Source organism: Aphis gossypii, chromosome 1 (genome assembly GCF_020184175.1).
Source record: "Aphis gossypii isolate Hap1 chromosome 1, ASM2018417v2, whole genome shotgun sequence".
NCBI lineage: Eukaryota > Metazoa > Arthropoda > Insecta > Hemiptera > Aphididae > Aphis > Aphis gossypii.
This window is the reverse complement of record NC_065530.1, coordinates 79,012,464-79,033,277: the sequence shown is the minus strand read 5'-3', so window position 1 is coordinate 79,033,277 and position 20,814 is coordinate 79,012,464. Positions and strand designations below refer to the sequence as shown.

Genomic DNA, 20,814 nt, shown 5'->3' with positions numbered 1-20,814 from the left:
CGTAACATAGTTAAAAAGTGTTTTGCGCGGTACAACATTAGTCCCTCGATATTTATATCAAAATTATCAAAAATTTTATATTGCATTGAAAAGAATTTTACCTGCGATTTAGCATTTTTATTTTTTTGATAGTAGTAACCAATAATTTTTAATAATTAAATGAAAAAACCCTAAAGTTCTCAAACCTATAACTTTTTCATTTAATTATTAAAAATTATTGGTTACTACTATCAAAAAAATAAAAGCGCTACATCATAGGTAATGTTATCCCGCGAAAAACACTTTGTAACTATGTTACACGTGTATAAGACAGAGACAACACGTGCGGATATCACGTCCTCTTAAGTCCTCGTGCTAAATGGTATACACACTTCAAATACATAAATGCAAGAGCCGGATACAACTTAACGTGTCTGATTATATTATGACTCTTACACTTTTAATCCGTCTGTCACTCAAACTAGTCAGCCTAATAAATAAGACTTAAGTACAAATAAAATGGATTATCCAACAATTTAGAACCACAATTGTTTTGAATTATTGTGTTTGAACATCTTCAAATATTTTTCAAATAACCAGTTAAACTTTTATCTATTATTGATATGAACTAATATTTTTTAAGTTCATTATAATTCAACATTAACTATTTAGTACTTTAAACAATATAATAGTAATAAAAATTATTTTTTTCTTAAAGTTGACATACAACTAAAATAACAACAACATTAACAACAAAATGTTATTACAAGAATTTATCCTTTAATATTACGTATGTTGGACTGTTAGTTGACTCCAAAAAATATATACCTATGCATTCGTAATTTGCCTTTAAAGTGTATATCACCCTTGATTTATATTATACGAAAATTGATACAGTTTTTAGCAAATACAACAGTTTATGCTTTCAAACTAAAAAATGTTACCTCACTTCGGCGGTTATTTAATCCCTAGGCAATAGGTTGATATTAAGCAATGTGTCACGTAATAACAATTTTACTACAATCGAGTCAGTAGGTACTCAACATAATACAAGTGGATAAATAGATAATATGCAGTACACAGTATACACCTATTTTTTATAATAATGAATAATACAAAACTAATAATTCCACTTACCACAGTTATATGTGCATTGTGTAATTAATTTTGAAATAAATATTAAAATCAAATTGTTTTAATAATATATTCTCAGGATGTCATATTATTTTGTAAAAAAAAAAATAAATAAATGAATGAATTGTACCTATTATTGATTTTTAAAATATTGCTCTTTTTAATTATTTATGAAACTTAATAGATTATATCCTATGAAAAGTAAATTAAACAAATAATGAATTCAATATACCATAATTAAATAAGTACAATTTGCAAATATCAAATCAAATAAAAGTCAAAGGTTGAAACTGTACCGAAAATAATCTTTAACTAGAATTCTTGTTTAAACAGCTATTTTTTTTTTATCTTATAGATATTAGCTTTCCTGAAAATATCTATTAAAACTATTTTGAAAATTATCATATTTTTTTTTTAATTTTGAAGAAATGGATCTGCAATTTTAATGTTTTTCAAGTTACAATTTTTCTTTATTTCTAGAAACCAAATTAATAAATAAACATTATTTTATTGATTAATAATAATAATTGATTAATAAAAAGATTATTAATAAATAAACAAATCTTCAAATTTAAGCTTCAGAATTATAATATATAATATACTAGCTGACCCCGTGCACTTCGTTGCCCGTTAAAAATGCCAATTTTATAATATGATTCGAACTTTGATTAATTTGTTATTTAATATTCGGTTTAACGGTGTTCCAAACTTAGACGTTTTGGTTAACCATTTTGAAATTAAAAAAATTGTAAAAGCACCACTTTTAATGTAAATTTTGTAAAATGCTTTCTTATTGCACACTAAATTTGTGGTACGAATGTACCGTGTAAATTTCAGGCCTCGATCTATCGTAGTTCAGGATCTACGTTTATCAGTCAGTGAGTTAGTCAGGTTATATTATAGTCATTCTGCTTGGCGTTGTTCATAAGACTCTTATGATGATTATGCGAACAGTATATTATCATGTAGGCTATCTACTTGTGGTGCATTGTGGACTCAGCGAGATTTGTACGTAAGTTCATAATTTCTAACTCTAAAGTTTCAGTTATACCAATTTTTTTACTACGTTGAATAAGATACAATAATCAATCTGACTTATTTTATTTTTTATTTTTTTCTGTATGTAGTTGGTATAACAACCTGACTTATTGTATTAATTTTTTTTTATTATTTTTTTTTTTAAATTTTTTTTACCTATTTCAACAATTTAAAATCAAAATTTTGAAAATCGGGCGACGTGGTGGCATTCAGAACAATTCTATGAAAAAAAAAAATTGTAGTGACGTCTCAAAATAGGTTAGGTTTATATTATACCTATATATTATATATAATATATATTATACACCTATAATGTATGTATTAACACTACAGATACATGAATATGACACATATCCAAACACTAACCATATACATCAAAACATTTTAAAAATAATGAAAATGATTTAAGAAGGTCGATTATTATTAAAAAAATCCATTAAATTAATTTAAAAAAAATATATTTTATTCAATTTTTATATGTACATTCAAAAAAAAAAAAATTATAAAATTATATCTAATGGTAACATTTAAGGAAATTCATTTAAACGTATTGTAACCTGGTCTTACTCTAGTAAACCACGGAAGAACATCCAGTTTGGCAGGATAATTACGCAACCACTTCCTACCAGTAATTAAGTGTGAATTGGGATGGTTCTCATCTCTCCATAACCCAGAAGGTAAGTAGACATCTCGGGATGTAGCCCCTTTGACAATTACAGGAGCAACAAGGATATTTTCACCCAAAAGATATTCTATAAAATGTACATTATAAAATAAATATTTATTCGAATATATATAGTTACTTAAAATTTAAATATGTTTACTTACCGTCAGCAATTACTTGTGCGACTGGATCTGTGGGGTCAATCCACCAAACCGGGGGATTTAACGGAGTACCTTTACCTACACTACTTCTCATCAGTTCAATAATGGTGTCTGTATAATTAGCACGCAAATTCATTAAATTTCTACATACATCAACAGTCTATAAAAACGAGAGATACATAATATTATGTTATAAACATTTTGTAGTTTAGTTTGGTTAATGATTATTTTTATAATTAATTAAATTTCCAAGCATACTAACCTGTTGATCGAAATCCCAAGGTGTGTACGAAAACTGTACAACTGGCATGAACACATTTGCTTGCATCCATCTAATATACATCTCTTTGGAAGGTGGTGCATTGTAGTAACCGTTTCCACCAATCATATCAGGTAAAACAAACGGATATCCGATCATATTTAATTGTATCAAAGATGTTATTAATGTTGGTAGTCCTAGTTGGTAGTCCCATCGAGACTCACGATCAATCATCCTTAAAAGATTACCAAATCTTTGACTTCTTCTGGATGTTCTGTACTCAATACCATTACCAAATGGCACAAGGGTTTCAAGATATGCGTTTACGATGTTATCAGGATAGTATGTTAGATCATTATCATGAAATATTGGTAGTTGAGGACTCCTGTGTAAAAATAAAACAATCATATTTATTATTACATTTTATATACGTATTATTAACTACATATTTTATTTACGTTTATATTTGAACATTTTAATTTTGTTTTAACTATCATTATTATACCATTATATATTTTTGTTAAAAAACAACAGAATGAAACACATTTTTAGAATTTATAAAAATGTATACACTTATTAAAGTTTTTATATTAATGAAAAATGTATTGTTTTAAGATAATATGTTAAAGCATATTTTTTTATAATAATATAGGATAGTTTATACTTAGTTTGATCAAAAAGGATCATTTGTATGAAATGAATTATACTTAGTGAAACGTTCATATATAAGAACTATACATAAATTAAGTTGTATGATTTTATAAATTTGATCATACCAGCTGCTTTCTCCCGCATCAAATTTGAATGTATCAATTCCAGATTTTGCAAGTAAATTACGAAGAGCATTGGACCACCATGTCGCTGCTTCGGGATTTGTAAAATCAATATAAGAACCATTACCATTCCACCACTTAGAATCAACTGTATTTGTTGTACTATTTACAAAGTATCCTTTGTTTTTGACCGACTCGTGAATAGGACATTCTTTATTTACGAACGGATGTGTCCACAAAGAAGTCTTGAAACCATTTGACTCTGTAAAGTAATTATATAAAAAAAAAGAGTTAAACAAATAAATATTAAGCAAGCCGGTAAATACATATTTATTAATACATTTTTCAAGAAAATTATCTTACAAATATTTATGAATTTAAAATCCTATATAATATATTATATTATATAATCTATAATGTTAACTTGCATAAATATTTAATAAATATATACCATTATATTATAATGCATGAGTAAAATATTTTCAAAAAACTTTAACAGCTACTTCATAATACCCAAAACTTTATAAACAACTTAATCTATTTGAAAAATTGAAAAAATTTAAAATTAATTTAATCGTATGACTTAATATACGTTGATAAAATGTATACATGTGTTCAGTTTATATGATATTTTTAATAGTTAAACAGTATAACTTTATTTTATATTTAATTGGTAAAAATTATTTTTTTATTAAATATAAACATCGAAATATATCTTAAAATTCAAAACATGATATAGAATGTTAGTAAAACTGTTTAAATTAAATACATAATTTTGAATTTTGGTCTATAATATAAAAGTTAACAACGTAATCACAAAAAATGAATGCAGGTTATCTTTTGTGTTATTGTATTAAAATAATTTAAATTCATAAATCACTTGAAAGTGAAATAATAATATTGTTGTATAATTAATAATAATCATTGAATATTTTGTTTTGATGATTTCAGAGCGATAAATTTATGAACATCTTGTTGTATATTATTATCCTTATAAAATGGTTTGATATTTATATGAAGAATTGAAATCGTACCAAGAGTCTGGTAAAGGACAAAACCTAAACTAACCAGTAACCGGAATGAAATACTGTATACAATATATAATTATTCATATTGAAAGCAAACTCAAACTCGAAACAAAATATTGATTTGAATTTATTTATTTAACCTTAATTAGGTACTGAGTACCAGTTCAGTAAAAAATTTTAATAAATATTCTAACTATTTAAACGAAGAAACAGTAATAATTATCAAACAAAAGGTCTGTAAAATATTATTAATATAAGGAAATTACACTAATAGATTTTAATTAAAGCTCAAAAATTGTTAAACATATTATGTACATAATATTTTTTAATATGTTGTCAATTTATATTTGATTAATGATATTACAGTGATGAGTTGAAAAAATAAAAATTCAAAACTTGTATTTTAAATATTCTATTAAATAGTTATAGAAAATAAAGTGCATGTTTATATTTTATTATTGTGTCAAAAGTGATTGATGTTTAATATATTATTTTTTTTTTCATAAATTGGATTTTTTTTCTTAATATCTAAATTCTTTATCTCCTATAACTTCTGAACGCTAATTATAATAAACTGTTGCATACATACTTAAGTCTTTAACGAGTTTTGATATGTTCTCAAATCTAGACGTATCAAATTCTGAGCTACCATAGCATGTCTCCCATTTGTCATCGATTTCAAGTGTACCTCTAGGAAATCCATGGTCAACTATTTCTTGAGCAAACTTTTGGACAGAGGACGTGTTAACGTCAATTTTATATCTTGCCCATGTCGACCAAATTGGATACTTTATTACGTATGGGTCGGGTATAGATGTAGGCATACCTAATAAATCTTTAATAGCTCTTTCGTGCGCTACTCGAGCGTTTTTGTATTTGCATACTTGGTATTGCATTAAGTTTCTAGTTTTTCTATATGGAGCAACAACTTTAGCTGTAAAACACATTTGACCTATTCGTGGGCCATTAATGTCTACAAATAAAGGGACAGACTCGTCAATATGAATATAATATCCATCAGAATTGAAGAAATAAGACTCGATCACCTAAAATAACAAATAAAAAAAAAAAAAAGGTGTATCTGTTATAGTATCAAATCAATTAATTAGCTTGTTTGAACAAAACTAAAATTAAAATAAAAATAAATTTTTGGTCCAAAATATTGAAATATATTTCATTAAATTATGTATAATTATTATAAGCAATTAATTTAGGTATCTTTTATTGGAAAATATCTTAAAATCTATTTTAAAATTTCAATACATGTGGTGGGTATACTAATAACGGTGTATAGTTAAATATTTATAAAGAATTAATATACTCACGGCTTGGTCACCTGCTGATTTAGTTACATAAGGATTATCCGTCCAATTGAGTTTGTTCAGTGGCCAATATTGAAAAGTTACTTCGGCACCACCATACCAAGAACTGTCTCCCATTTCAACACAAAATTGCAAAACATCGTTCATCGATTGAGCTATTTGTTCATAATTATTACATTCTTGTTTTTCTGATTGTGAAAAGTATCGCAAATAATTTTCATTGCCTTTTGTCTTTGGCGTACAAACACTTAGATCTTTATCAATACAATCTTCATGGAAGTTAAGCTTAAGGCTCTTTTCATTGGTTATTTCTGAAAAAAGTACATCAATAAAATGTATTGAATTAGCACATTAAATAATTAAATATGATAGTTAAATATTATTTAGTATATTTAGAAATTACTTCCGTGTTCCACTTGCAATTTGCTATTATTATCTAAAAACAAAACAATATCCTTTGACGCCAAACATACTGACGAAAATGCCAATGTTATCAAATATAAAACTAAAAATTAAAAAAAAAATGTTAATTTTAATTATCATATTTATCTATACAATATTAAATTTATAATGTTTGAACCAAAATTTAAATATTAAATTTAGTAAAATTGATATTTACATATGAAACTAAGTACCCTTCTATACTCATAAATAGCTATATTATATTGTATACAAACTAAATAATCAGTTAAATATAATAAAATTGTGTGTTCAGTTTGAATTTGTTAAAAACAATAAATATAAATACATATTATTATAGTACATTTATAATTCATATTCATACATTTTTTTTTAACAAAAGAATTAACTTTTTATTTTTAAGAGAGATGTACAGCCTGTACCCCAGAATAGAACGATAATATGTGTTACTTTGCAATGACATTGAAATACTTCTTAGAAGAAGCCACTCAGTTGTGACACTTCCTGAAAACTATGAGAACTATGACTTAACACTTATTATTACTTATAATATTATATTGTATTGAAAGAAATATTATATTACATCATTTCTATTTATTTTTAAAAATTATATTGATCAATCAAAAATATTAGATTATATTTACTTTTAATCTGTTAAATAATACTGCTATTTAGTAAAATAGGCATCATAATATATTTATTGATCACACCCTATTGAACAAAGTTTATGAAAAAAATGCAATGAAATTTGAAATTGCAAAGCAATATATTATATTATACAATATTTACAATATTTTATATTATAAACAACCATACATAAATTGATTTCGTATTATTCAAACTCAATTATAAAATAAAAGAAAAAATTGTAAAATATATAGTTACCCAATAAATTTGTCATGTTTGTTAGATTTAATTGAAACGTAACATACATAGCAGTACTGGTAGAGAGTAAAATACTGTGCTTGTTTAAGTGAACGGCGTTGTATTTTATAGTAAAATTTTATTTGTTACAAATTGATATTAATTAACACTATGAAATTACTTACGTCATTGTATATTTGTTTATTTTATTAAATAATACAATTAAATTGTTCATTCAATTATTTTAATATTGAAGTATTTTGTTTACTTATGTTAATAACATATAATTTCAATTTCAATTAAAATAAACAAAAGTCATTGTTTACATAATTGCATAGTATTTTAAGTACTTCAATAATTTTTCGATTAAAAAACTAAAAAATATGGAAAGCGTAAGTATGTAGTGCCACAATGCACTCAGTTTTTTGCTTGGCACACTTTAGCACGCACGCAAGTCTATAACCTTTATACTACTCTTTACTATATTTTAGCCTATACTTCTATGTGTATAGTATTTGTTATAATAATAATAATAATTTTTTAATTTGAGGTTTTTTTTTTCATACTCTTAAATAAAATAATTTTAACTATAATTTTGAATTTAATAGAATGTCCTCATGTGTGAAATGTTTAATGTGTATACGTATTACTTATAATTGTATAATTACAAATTATTATACCAAAATGAATCGTATAAAACTCTCGGATATCAACATTTGTACATTTCAGATTTGGTTATTATATAGGTAATAATAATATTAGCATTCTACTTTACATTTTACAATATTTTCGAAGGTATAATAATAGGTATATGTTATTATATTAAATAAGATAAAATATATAATATAGAATTTATATTCGTATTAATTTATTATAAGTTATAATTATGAATGTGTTTTTTACATCTTGATTAAATAAAATATGTGTCATTAAATATACGAAATAATAACCACGGTCCACGAGGCATTTGGTTTTTAATCATTTTTATTAGTTTATTAAATAATAATGACATATTAAATATAATATTAGTTTTTTTTTTTATCTAAAATGATTAATAGTGTTTCAATTTCAACTGTTCATGGACCTGTGTAAAAAGCTTAAATACGTATCTTATGATATTATTTCAAAATTATTTCTGTGCAAATTTTAACTTATTGATTAACCATATTATGATAATAATACAAATTAATAAAACGAATAACGATTCACAGTCAATAGATACATAACACTATGATCGCTGATTGGAGACTTCAATCAAGTGGACTATTAGTACCTACCTATATTGCGTTTTAAAAACGCCTATTACTTTTTAAACATTAAAATATTGTAAAAACCAATGTTAGCACACAAATACCTAGTTTCTTACATCTAATTTAGCATCGTCTTAGGTCACAACACGAATATTTTTTATTTTAATGCATACGATTATTATGAATTATACAAATTATAAAGTACTCTTCAATTAAAAAGTATTAATTTGCTTTAAATATGATTTCTTTTCTTATATTTTATAGTGATAATCGATTAAAAAAAACATTTCATTATTAAAAATTAATGATCATGAAGTGACTTAAATGTAGATTAATTATGTATTTTTCTTATTACACAATCTATTCAAATTAATAAAACAATAATTGAATGAGATGAAAGAATGAAAATAAATATCTCACTAAATTAAAAAGCTTCCCGATGGAGAAACTTTGATACGTGAATAATATTGTGGTTTAGTTACTATAAAAAGAAATAATATTATTTTAAAAAAGGACTGTAAAAATTCAATACAAGTTTTTTTCATTCTCTTGGGATTAAACCACAAACGTTCAATTACTAATTATTTATTAAAACCGATTAAATTTACACAAAATAGATTAAATAATCATTATATTCCTAAAAAATGTACAGAAGAAATATTTTGTGAAAAACAGATGTGCATTTCTAATCTAGCTCTCTAGCGGCATTTATTCCTCCTACTGCAGTTGGCTTCAGAGGGTGTAGTTTTTGGAGAGCTTATTTAGTCTGCACACCTTCGACAGAGCCATTACAGCTAAAAGTTATTCAGTTATTTTTTTAAGCATTTAAATAGTATTTTGTTTGTTCTCTTAGTGACGAATTAAAATATAAACGGCTACATATATTATAATCAAAACAAAAACCCTCCGTCTAACTCCGTGTAAAAATTAGCTAAGGAAAAAAAAAATCAAAAAAAAAAAAAAAACGTATAACCAAAACATTTTTCGCTTCATATAGAATTTATAAAACCAGTAATTTCAAAGCACTATAAAGATGTGATATCATAAATAAATGCCAAGTAAACTGAATTTAAGTATATTTAGTCTGTTTCGATAATTTATTTACTTGGCGAGGAAATTTTAGTATTAATATAGAGTATACAGTGTTATTATTGGTTGTAGAGTATTATTTTGATTATTATAGAAATGTTCACTGTAATATTTTTAATTTATAATGTCTTATTGTCTAATTATTCATCCAGCGCCACGGTTCTTATGAAGTAAAAAATTTCCTCGCCAAGTAAATAAATTATCGAAACAGACTAAATATACTTAAATTCAGTTTACTTGGCATTTATTTATGATATCACATCTTTATAGTGCTTTGAAATTACTGGTTTTATAAATTCTATATGAAGCGAAAAATGTTTTGGTTATACGTTTTTTTTTTTTTTTTGATTTTTTTTTTTACTTAGCTAATTTTTACACGGAGTTAGACGGAGGGTTTTTGTTTTGATATCACCAATTTTTATCATTTATTTTTTTTTATTTATTTTTATATTTATTTATTTTTTTTTTTATTTTAAAAAAAAATAGTGACCAACAATTTTTAACTACAATAACAGCAACTAATAGGACACCTTCTATTCAATGTTCAAGTTTTTTTTTTATCGACATTAAAAAAAAAATAAAATACTTAGAAAAATCGAAAATTTTGGTTGTCTATAAATAGCTCAAAATAATCCAGAATATTTTGAAAATTTAACCATACATATCGCTAATATTAAAAATTGGTTGAAAATTGCAAGTTTTTACAGTGATTCCTTTTGAAGTTACAATAATACAAGATAGCAGGTAATCGATTTTGTCGAAAACAGGTATTGTGAAAAAATTCCCATTTTCCGTTACTTTTTATTTGTTTTTCCTGATTCTTTTGGAAACTACTTTAGAACCTCTATAATGCATATGGATATTCAATTTTCCTCCAGAAACCACCGATGAAGTTTTAAATCAAAACATTATTTAGACAAATTATTGTTTACACAGACACAAAAAAAAACACATTTCATTGTAAAATTAATACATTATTATCACTCAATTTAGAATCTAAATTATGTACCTACAAACATTTGAAAATAAAATATTTCATCCTTTTTAATGTTTCTTAGTAAGTATCTTATACAATATACTTCCATACACTTTCGACTAGGTAAGATTAATTTTGATCCTGTTAAAACTATAAATATGGTTTTGAATTGTAATTTTATTTTATCTCGTCTTATATAAACTTATATACAAGTATATTCATTGAAATACTACCTATTATTATTTACCTTAAAATAATTTGTTTAACTATTAGGTATAATCGTCAAAAATGTATTCAATTATTAATTCAATAAAACCTTAGTTAAATGTTAAAAAAAGAGGTATTATGTAAAATAGAGTTCTAAAAATAACTAAAAATAAATAAAAACTATAGGTTTAGTTACCTACATAGGTAGGTATATTATTTATTTAATTGAAAACAGTAATAAATTTAAATATATTTATACTTTAAATTTACTTATTTTTAATAAAATTTTAGATAATCCATTAATTTATTAAAAACATCAATGCAATTCATGAAATACTCATGAAAAATTGATTAATTAAGTGATTCAATGGGCCAATCGGTGTTCACGGGCCATTAAACCGTATATAAAGGATAATTAGCTCGCTATTAATTCATTAACTGTTTAGTAATTTTAACTAGCCAACTGCTTACTAACTAGTAGTGATCAAAACCCGGTTTGAATGTTTTATTTTTTTATTTTTTTTTTTATTATACTATAATAAGTACATAGTTATCTAAACCAAATAACTTATTGTGATATTATCAAATTACAATAAATGTTTAATATAATATTTATTGATATAGTCATTCAATATAACACTATTATGACATATCTAATAGACAATGTCTATATAATTGTCTATGTCATTATCTTATTATTTTATTATATAAATTTGTTTGTATGTACTTCTACTTTAAATATTAAATAAAATAAACAAATAAAAACATTTCAGTACAAAGCCACTGCTTCAAATAAACAATACGGAAATATAGATAGTCAAGGATCAATTTAGGTACTGTGATTCGTTTTCTGTAAGAAAAACAATAATCTTTGAGATAGGTATTAAACATAATAGATTATATAAAACAAATACATTTTAATAAAAATATGATTATTATTTAATACTTTAAAAAAAAATATATGTCTCAGATAATATAGATTAAATAGTTCCCATACCCCGTCAGTCAAGGACTTATTAGTCTCAGTAAAAAAATAAACTAGGAAAATATGCAGGAAACTGCTGTATTGTACAGTTTCATATATACCTCATAATTAAGTAATACGAAAAACTATTGTGAACGGAAATCGTCTGTAAGCATATTATATTTTATTAAATATTTAAATGAAATACATACGTGCATTTTTACAAAAAATGGAAGTCGTTATATTATTAATTATTATAATCTATAATAGCATCTTAAATTACAATATAATATGTAGTTATTAAATTTTGAGACAATACCAATTTAACCTAAACAGTAAGAATAGGCTCATGGGGTATGAATAGCCAATACCTTAGGTTAATTAAGGCGCCCGATGCCAATGCGATTTTGTACACAAAAATACTCTCTACGAAAATAGGGTACTGTTCGTAGAACCAACCAACCAAATTTGATATTTTTGTTTTTAACTGACAGAGGGTAATATTCTACAGGCCGCATCGATCTCCGTTTTTCAAAATTTTCATCTCAAACTTAATAATATATCTTCAAAAATAATACAATTTAAAGCAATTTTATATAAATTATATTTTACTATTATTTTTAATAAAATAAAAATCGGAGTTCGATGTGGCCTGTAGGAAGTGTTTTTTTTTCAAATAAAAATATAGTTACCAAAATCCGACAATTCTACAAGCCTGAGTATTATTCCCGTGAAGACATTTCTTCGATATAATACACCTTATCAACCCCTCTAAATAGGTATCGGGTAGTAAATTAGTGGAAAATTATTACCTGTAATTAAGATGATGACTAAAATACAAAATTATATTTTTAAATTTTATAGAATTGCGGAAAATTTGAAAATCTGACACCGAGCCTCCCTTAAAACTAATTTAAATGCTTAGAAAATTGCATATATCAAAATATATCATAGTTAAGTAACATTTGTAAGTCCCTATGAATAGTTTTGTATTATATAATAATAATCTAATATAATTATTATTACCTATTCTTTGTTTATAAATATAGGTACAATTTCTCAAAATTTGTGTTTTAATTTTCTATAAAAATAAAAAAAACTTAATTACCTATTACATAATATTGTATTTTCGATTTTTTAGGATTTCAGTGAGCATAAGTATAAGTCTACTTATGAGAAACCTAGTATTACATTTTTAAGCCTTAAGTATAAATATTGAACATTTTATTGATTTATAACTAAGAAATAGTTTACTAATTTCAAGATTTTGAGTTGGTAATTATATTAAATTTGTCCGGTTTTGTGTGACAATATGAAAATGACGTTTTAGAATGTGTGTACAATATGTGAGATGTCATTTTATGTATCTAATTAGTTATTAGTTAAAAATCAAAAATCGAAAAAATATATACCAATTGTTTTTTAAAGAATTGAAATTAATTTATAGTCTCGGTCGGAATGGTGCCGTAGTACCTATTTGTAATAGGTATGTACACACTTTCACAGTGATGTGAGTGAGTCAGCTGGTGCGGCATCCGCCGGCACATACGTTATTATACCTACTATGATTTCAAGCAATTACTACCAAATCTTACGCACTAGATCGCTGATCATATTGCACTTAGATGTCAAATCTCTATGACTCTATTTGAGTTTTTATTATGTTATACATTAGTGTAGTACACTGTCAGCTATTAAGTTTGTGGTATAAAAAATTATAATAAAAGATTCCAGAAAAGAGAAAATTTTTCACAAATATACAATCAACTATTTTAAAGATTTAATAAAAAAATATATTTCATTTGAGATAATCTTTTAATTGTTTTTCAGAAGATGCTATCGCTTCAAACTTAAATTAATATTTACGCATAATTTTTTACACTTGTATTATGAACGGGTAAATTATTACTTGTAACATTTGGATTAAACGAGAAGACCTTTTATAAAAATTGAAACGGTAAATTTGATTTGTTATGGTAAAATAATACATTCGATTTTATTTTAAATTGATAGCCAAATTTTTTTTTCAATACAAAATGTTGGTGTTTTTTATAAATATTTTAAATTCTATAGTTAAGCATCGGCTTTATTAGAAAATATTACATAATTTAGTTTAAATATAACTTTTAAAATAAAATTATTAAAAAGAAAAAGGATAAGAAAAATTATATAAGATAGGTTGAGTAATTTTTTTATAGACAACACAACGATTAAAAAACTATAATTATTTTTAATTTTTATTAAAATCATAAAAAAATAAAATTGTATCAAATTCTAACTAAAAATAACAAAGTAAATAATTATTGAAACATATTCGGACCACCTTTAACTCTCGTAAACCACGGAAGAACATCAAGTTTGGCAGGATAATTACGCAACCACTTCCTACCAGTAATTAAATGTGAATTGGGATGATTCTCGTCTCTCCATAACCCAAAAGGTAAATAAACATCTCGGGAAGTAGCACCTTCTACAATAACTGGAGCTACAAGGATGTTTTCACCCAAAAGATATTCTATAAAACATACAAAAAATAAATTATACATTTAAACCAAAAATGTATTTATTAAAATTGAAATTTATTTACTTACCGTCATCAATTACTTGTGCAACCGGATCCATTGGGTCGATCCACCAAACTGGAGGATTTAACGGCGTACCCTTACCTACACTACTTCTCATCAGTTCAATAATGGTATCAGTATAATTAGCACGCAAATTCATTAAATTTCTGCATATATCTACGGTCTATAAAAACAAGAAGTCCAGATATTTTACAAATTTAGTAGTTTAGTTTGGTTTATGATTATTTTTGTAAATAACTAAATTTTCAAGTATAATTACCTGTTGATCGAAATCCCAAGGTGTGTACGAAAACTGTACAACTGGCATGAACAAGTTTGCTTGCATCCATCTAATATACATCTCTTTGGTCGGTGGCAAGTTATCGTAGCCGTTTCCACCAATCATATCGGGCAAAACAAACGGATATCCGACCATATTCAATTGTATCAGAGATGTTATTAAAGTGGGTAGTCCAAGTTCAAAATCCCACCGAGAATTACGATCCATCATTCTTAAAAGACGACCAAATTCTTGACTTCTTCTAGATGTTCTGTATTCAATACCATTACCAAAAGATGAAATAGTTTTAAGATATGCGTTCACGATGTTGTCAGGGTAGTAAGTCAGATCGTTATCATGAAATACTGGGAGCTGTGGGCTCCTGATGAAAACAAAAATAAAATTATTTTAATTAATATTTTTTTACTCGTATGACGTATGATCTATAAAATGTATGTGTAAATTATTGTATATTTTAAAGAACGTTATACTACAATATTAAAAATATGTGTTCGTTAGTATATACTGCATTACGTAATTATATAGTTATATAAAATATATTTGCATCATTTTTGTATTGTATTATTTATCCAATGTAGTATTTTATATAAATTATAACTACGAATAATGTAATAAACAAGTTTAAGCACAAGAAAAATATTGTACACGTATCTATATTTGATTATTTTAATAAAAATGACTCAAACTAAAAATCCAATGATATTTTTAAACAATATTTAAGTCTTTAAAATTTCAAATTTAACAATGAAAAGCCGTACTATAGTCTATATTATACATTAAAAACGTTAATTATTAATACACATACCAACTGCTTTCTCCTGCGTCAAATTTCAATGTATCAATTTCAGATTTTGCGAGTAAATTACGAAGAGCATTTGACCACCATGCAGCTGCTTCGGGATTTGTGAAGTCAACATAAGATCCATTTCCATTCCACCATGTAGTATTTGTCGTGTTTGATGTACTTTTCACAAGATACCCCTTGGTCTTGGCGACTTCATGACAAGGGCAATCCAAATTCACAAACGGATGTGTCCACAAAGAAGTCTTGAAACCTTTTGATTCTATGAAATAATTGTATAACATAATATAACAGTTAAACAGATAAGTACTCAGTTTGAAAATACATATAATATGCTGCAAACAGAAATACTCTTTCAGAAGATAGACTAACAAGGACTTTAAAACTTTGAATAGAAATGTGGATATCATTCAATATTTTGATTTCATTATTTTCTATAAGATTAATAGATTTATATTTTTGAAAATGTTCATCGAAAAATAATGATTTTATATACATTTTGTTTGAATTTACTTAATTTATTAATATACATTTAGCATGTATATATTTATATTTAATATGTAAGAATTAATGTTTTAGTAAAAAATGAGCATCGTCATAAAAGTTTTAATACAAAATAAAGTACGTGTATAATTCGAAAAATATATAATTTTAGATTAAAATACCAAATTCAAATTTTTAATTACAACTAATTTGAATATTTTTTTGTTATATAAACAATAATACACAAAACATACCTATTATTCATATAATTTACACAAAATCATTCTAGTTTAAAAAAAAAATTGATTTTGATTTTTTTAGAACCCACACAAAGTTCGTTTATTATACCCACTTGAGAAATGTACATTATTTTAGGGTGTTAAATAGGAACATAAGCACACGCTATGAAAACACTTAAAATATTTATTTAATATTGCACCATTGTTAAATTTGTCTAATTTTTAGTGAATCATAACGTAATTATAATATAATATATTATAAGTAATAGTAATGAGTATATTAGATATATATTATATATATATTGTATTGTGTAATAGATACATTAACATTAAAAAAGCATTTGGTTTTGGATTTTTTTTTTTTTACTAAAAATTGAAATCATACCAAAAAGACTGAATTTACTTTTTATTTATTATTTATTTAGTTAACTATTTGCTATGTTTTTCGGTTCTAAATATGGACAGAATACAGATATTTTATATATTTATTAGAAATATTAGTATTAACTATATAACAGTACATCTGTTATAGTACCTATATGATTTAAAAGTTAAAACAAATTAATCGAATTCTTAATAATAAATTATTTGTACTTACTTAATTCATTAACAAGCTCTTTTATATTCTCAAATCTAGATGTGTTAAATTCTGCACTACCATAGCAAGTCTCCCATTTGTCATCGAGTTCAAATGTACCTCTAGGAAATCCATGATCGATTATTTCTTGAGCAAACTGTCGGACAGTGGACGTGTTAACGTTAACTTTATATCTTGCCCACGTCGACCAAATTGGATACTTTATTACGTATGGGTCGGGTATAGATGTAGGCATACCTAATAAATCTTTAATAGCTCTTTCGTGCGCTACTCGAGCGTTTTTGTATTTGCATACTTGGTATTGCATTAAGTTTCTAGTTTTTCTATATGGAGCAACAACTTTAGCTGTAAAACACATTTGACCAGGTCGTGGGCCATTAATGTCTACAAATAGAGGGACAGACTCGTCAATATGAATATAATATCCGTCAGAGTTGAAGAAATAAGACTCAACGACCTAAAATGAAAAGAAATATAAACACTTATAATTATATTAAAACTATTAGATCAATAAGTAAAATGTACGTAATAAACAGGTTAATCAAATTTAAACCTCTTTATTAATAGATATTTAGTGAAAATAAATAATTAATTTGTCTTTTAATACGAATTATCTTGTTCGTTTAGTTTAAATATATTATATAGGTACTAGTTATTAGTATTTTTTAGTTGACAAGTACCATCAAATTTTGACTTTTAGTTAAGTTGAAAGTTAATACAGAAATTCTTTAACAATTCGTTTAGGCTTGTATGCAAACAAGCAGTCAAATTCTAATTAAAAGTTAAGCTAAAAGTTTATACAGAGGCTTTATGTAAATACACTCTAATAATTATAATTTGATACTCACTGCTTGGGTGCCTAATTCTCTAGTTAAGTATGGTGTATTCGTCCATTCGAGTTTATTCAGAGGCCAATGTTGAAAAGTCGTTTCGGAACCACCATACCAAGAACTGTTCCCCATATTGACACATAATTCTAAGACATCGTTCATCGATTGAGCTATTTGCTCGTAATTTTTACATTCTTGTTTTTCTGATTGTGAAAAGTATTGCAAATAATGTTCGTTGCCTTTTGTCTTTGGTGTACAAACACTCGGATCTTTGTCAATACAATCTTCATGGAAGTTAAGCTTAAGGCTCTTTTCATTGGTTATTTCTGAAATTAATAAAGTACATCAATACAATGTATTGAATTAGCACATTAAATAATTAAATATAATAGTTAAATATTATTTAGTATATTTAGAAATTACTTCCGTGTTCCACTTGCAATTTGCTCTTATTATCTAAGAACAATACAATATCCTTTGACGCCAAACATACTGACGAAAATGCCAATGTTATCAAATAAAAAACTAAAAATTAAAAAATGAACTTAAAAATTATTTAATTACACATTTTTATACACTATAAATTATTACTAAATAAGTGATTAATAGGCACAATAGTTAAAATAGTTACAATTCTCATAGTCATAGACAATCTAACACTTTTAGTTTATATATATATATATTGTTGCAGACCACTTAATGTTCGTATAACTGATATTACATAATATTCATATGATATGATGTGATGACACATTATACATATAATAATTAATACAAGCATGTGAGAGCAAGAGAGTTTGGAGTATCTTATTATTAAAATAATTAAATAATTAAAGTAGAAACATGCGTCTCTTTGCCAAAAGTCAAAACTCGATGTCTCTTCGATAAGTTGTGTTTAAGAATACACAAACAGTCTTTTCGGGGCCCTCTCGTATGACGGAGTCGCCACCTACTCTTTTACGACAAATCATATATAAAGGAGACCGAGACAAGAGCTCGATAGACGGTTACATGCAGACGGTCATTATGTAACAGACGGTTAAGGATATCTATGACATTCAGAAGACGGTCGTAACACCACTCATCATCTTCTATATATATTTTACAATAAGCTTATAATAATTGTATTCGTGCAAGAATTATTTTAATAAACGTTAACTTATACTTGAACAACCACGACGTATTCATTTTGTACGTTGATGCATACATCGACCTATTCGGGACGCAACAGTATATATATTTATGTATATAAATAAATGCATTTTTTAATCAAATAATATCTATAGTGAATAGACAATCATAATTGTTCACAATAAAATATATTATCTACATAAATTCATGAAGTCTAATCCTTGATTTAAAACAATAATAATTATAAAATGTATAATTACCTAAAAAATTAGCCATATTTCTCCGTATGAAAAGCAACGTAATATACAGAATCACTGGCTATTGCACATAGTATAGTAGATAGCTGCTATACCTAGCGTTGTATTTTATAGTAAAATTTGTTGGTGATAAGTAGGGTACCTAATTGATGTTTTAATAAACGTTTTAATCACATTTTTATTTTACTTACGTCATTGACCATCATTACGTCATTGAACTATTATACTATTCATTCAGTAATATTTTAATATTGAAGTATTTTGTTTATTTATGTTAATTAAATATGAATGCAATTTATTATTATTTTTTTTTTTTAATCTTTATTTACATTAAAAAATTAAGTAGGCAGTGTTCCTATTTATTTAAATGCACTTGACTGTAAAGTAAAAACTAATGGACAGGAAATAGTGACTATGCGTTCGTTTTGCCTCACCTATTTCAATGCGTACCTATACTTCTATATGTATAATGTTAAACTATTACATGATGTATGCACATTCCTAGACATATTATTATTTTAATTTTGAAGCCAATGATAAATCATGACATTGGAAAATTATAATACTTAGCATCCGTCTGTATTATGTCTTTATTGTTTGTGCTTTTTATTCGTATAATTATTTGATATTAAATTGCTGTTTTTATTATTATTTATCTATATTATAAGTAGTTACCACCTAGTTACCTAAATGAAACTCAAAAATTGCAATACGAATAACATTTTTAAAATAATTAAATTAATTGTTGGAATGAAATAGAATTAACTAGCTTTGTAGTTTTAAATAGTTTTCTGCATAAATTACAAAATATATCAAAATAAGTCGCAGGTACAATATTCGTGGCTGCCTGTAATACAGGTACTTATATGAACATTTAGAAATTTAGGTATCTATATTATATTATCACCCATATGTTTTTTATTAGTTAAAGAGGTTATGAATATTAATATTTTATGTATTTGCTTTGGCACACAGAATCGAAAAGCCTTACGGAAATGCGTTACAGGGCGGTTATACCCTGGTTACCTATAATACCTAAACATTGAATCATTATTATTATTATTATTATTATCATCATCATCATCATTATTATTATTATTATTATCAGGTTCGGGACTTATAGCATTTGCATATCCATCATAGGTGATGTAAAACATAGCAGATAAATATACAAATACTGACGGTGCTAATAATTCAGCTCTAGAGTATCCAATCGCCCTGACACAGTACTGTTTGTTAATTTGTCTACTATTTTGTTTTCTAATACCATCCATTTATATGATAGGTATCGTAATTTATATATTGAGTTATGTTGTATTCATAAAATTATAGTAAATTTGTTTTGTGTTGTTATGTAAAAAAATAAAAAAATACTCATTTAAAAATCACTGGTTTATTCAATTGACTGATAGGTGCCTATAATATAAAATAAAACGATTAAAATGAGATGATTCATATTTAGTATGCCTATACACTAAAAA

The 20,814-nt window shown here is 25.2% G+C and overlaps 2 protein-coding genes across 6 annotated transcripts in view; both read right to left on the bottom strand.

Moving 5' to 3' along the window:
• LOC114125359 (myogenesis-regulating glycosidase-like) overlaps positions 1–7,746 on the bottom strand; it is a 31,061-nt gene extending 23,315 nt beyond the window's left edge. Inside the window, exons 1-2 of one of the 2 annotated variants that reach the window (XM_050198672.1) lie at positions 7,664–7,717; positions 6,762–6,863 (exon numbers count right to left, since the gene is read on the bottom strand). In XM_050198672.1, coding sequence (XP_050054629.1) covers positions 6,762–6,863; positions 7,664–7,712 — 151 coding nt within the window. In that variant the 5' untranslated portion in view covers positions 7,713–7,717. Of the gene's footprint in view, positions 1–6,761; positions 6,864–7,663 lie in introns of both variants that reach the window. The other variant, XM_050198671.1, reaches the window with a different exon arrangement.
• Positions 2,593–19,490, bottom strand: LOC114125358 (myogenesis-regulating glycosidase-like). Of its 4 annotated transcripts, none has more exons than XM_050198674.1 (8): positions 19,337–19,490; positions 18,369–18,470; positions 17,964–18,271; positions 17,116–17,572; positions 15,799–16,057; positions 14,973–15,354; positions 14,720–14,876; positions 2,593–2,903 (listed from the first exon to the last, which is right to left on the bottom strand). In XM_050198674.1, the coding sequence occupies exons 1-8, from the start codon at positions 19,350–19,352 to the stop codon at positions 2,689–2,691; spliced, it is 1,896 nt and encodes a 631-aa protein (XP_050054631.1). In that variant the 5' UTR covers positions 19,353–19,490; the 3' UTR covers positions 2,593–2,688. The 4 variants fall into 4 exon arrangements, with proteins under 4 accessions (XP_050054631.1, XP_050054630.1, XP_050054632.1 ...); XM_050198673.1 differs by lacking the exon at positions 14,720–14,876 and adding an exon at positions 2,980–3,136; XM_050198675.1 differs by lacking the exons at positions 14,720–14,876; positions 14,973–15,354; positions 15,799–16,057; positions 17,116–17,572; positions 17,964–18,271 and adding exons at positions 2,980–3,136; positions 3,239–3,620; positions 4,012–4,270; positions 5,626–6,082; positions 6,362–6,669.
• Between the last annotated feature and the right edge of the window lie 1,324 nt (positions 19,491–20,814).

Coding starts and splice junctions, on each gene's coding strand:
- LOC114125358 (XM_050198674.1), bottom strand. Junction 17,573..17,963: donor GAGAATTAGGCACCCAAGCA/GTGAGTATCAAA, acceptor TTTTCATTTTAG/GTCGTTGAGTCTTATTTCTT. Junction 2,904..14,719: donor TGCACAAGTAATTGATGACG/GTAAGTAAATAA, acceptor TACATTTTATAG/AATATCTTTTGGGTGAAAAT.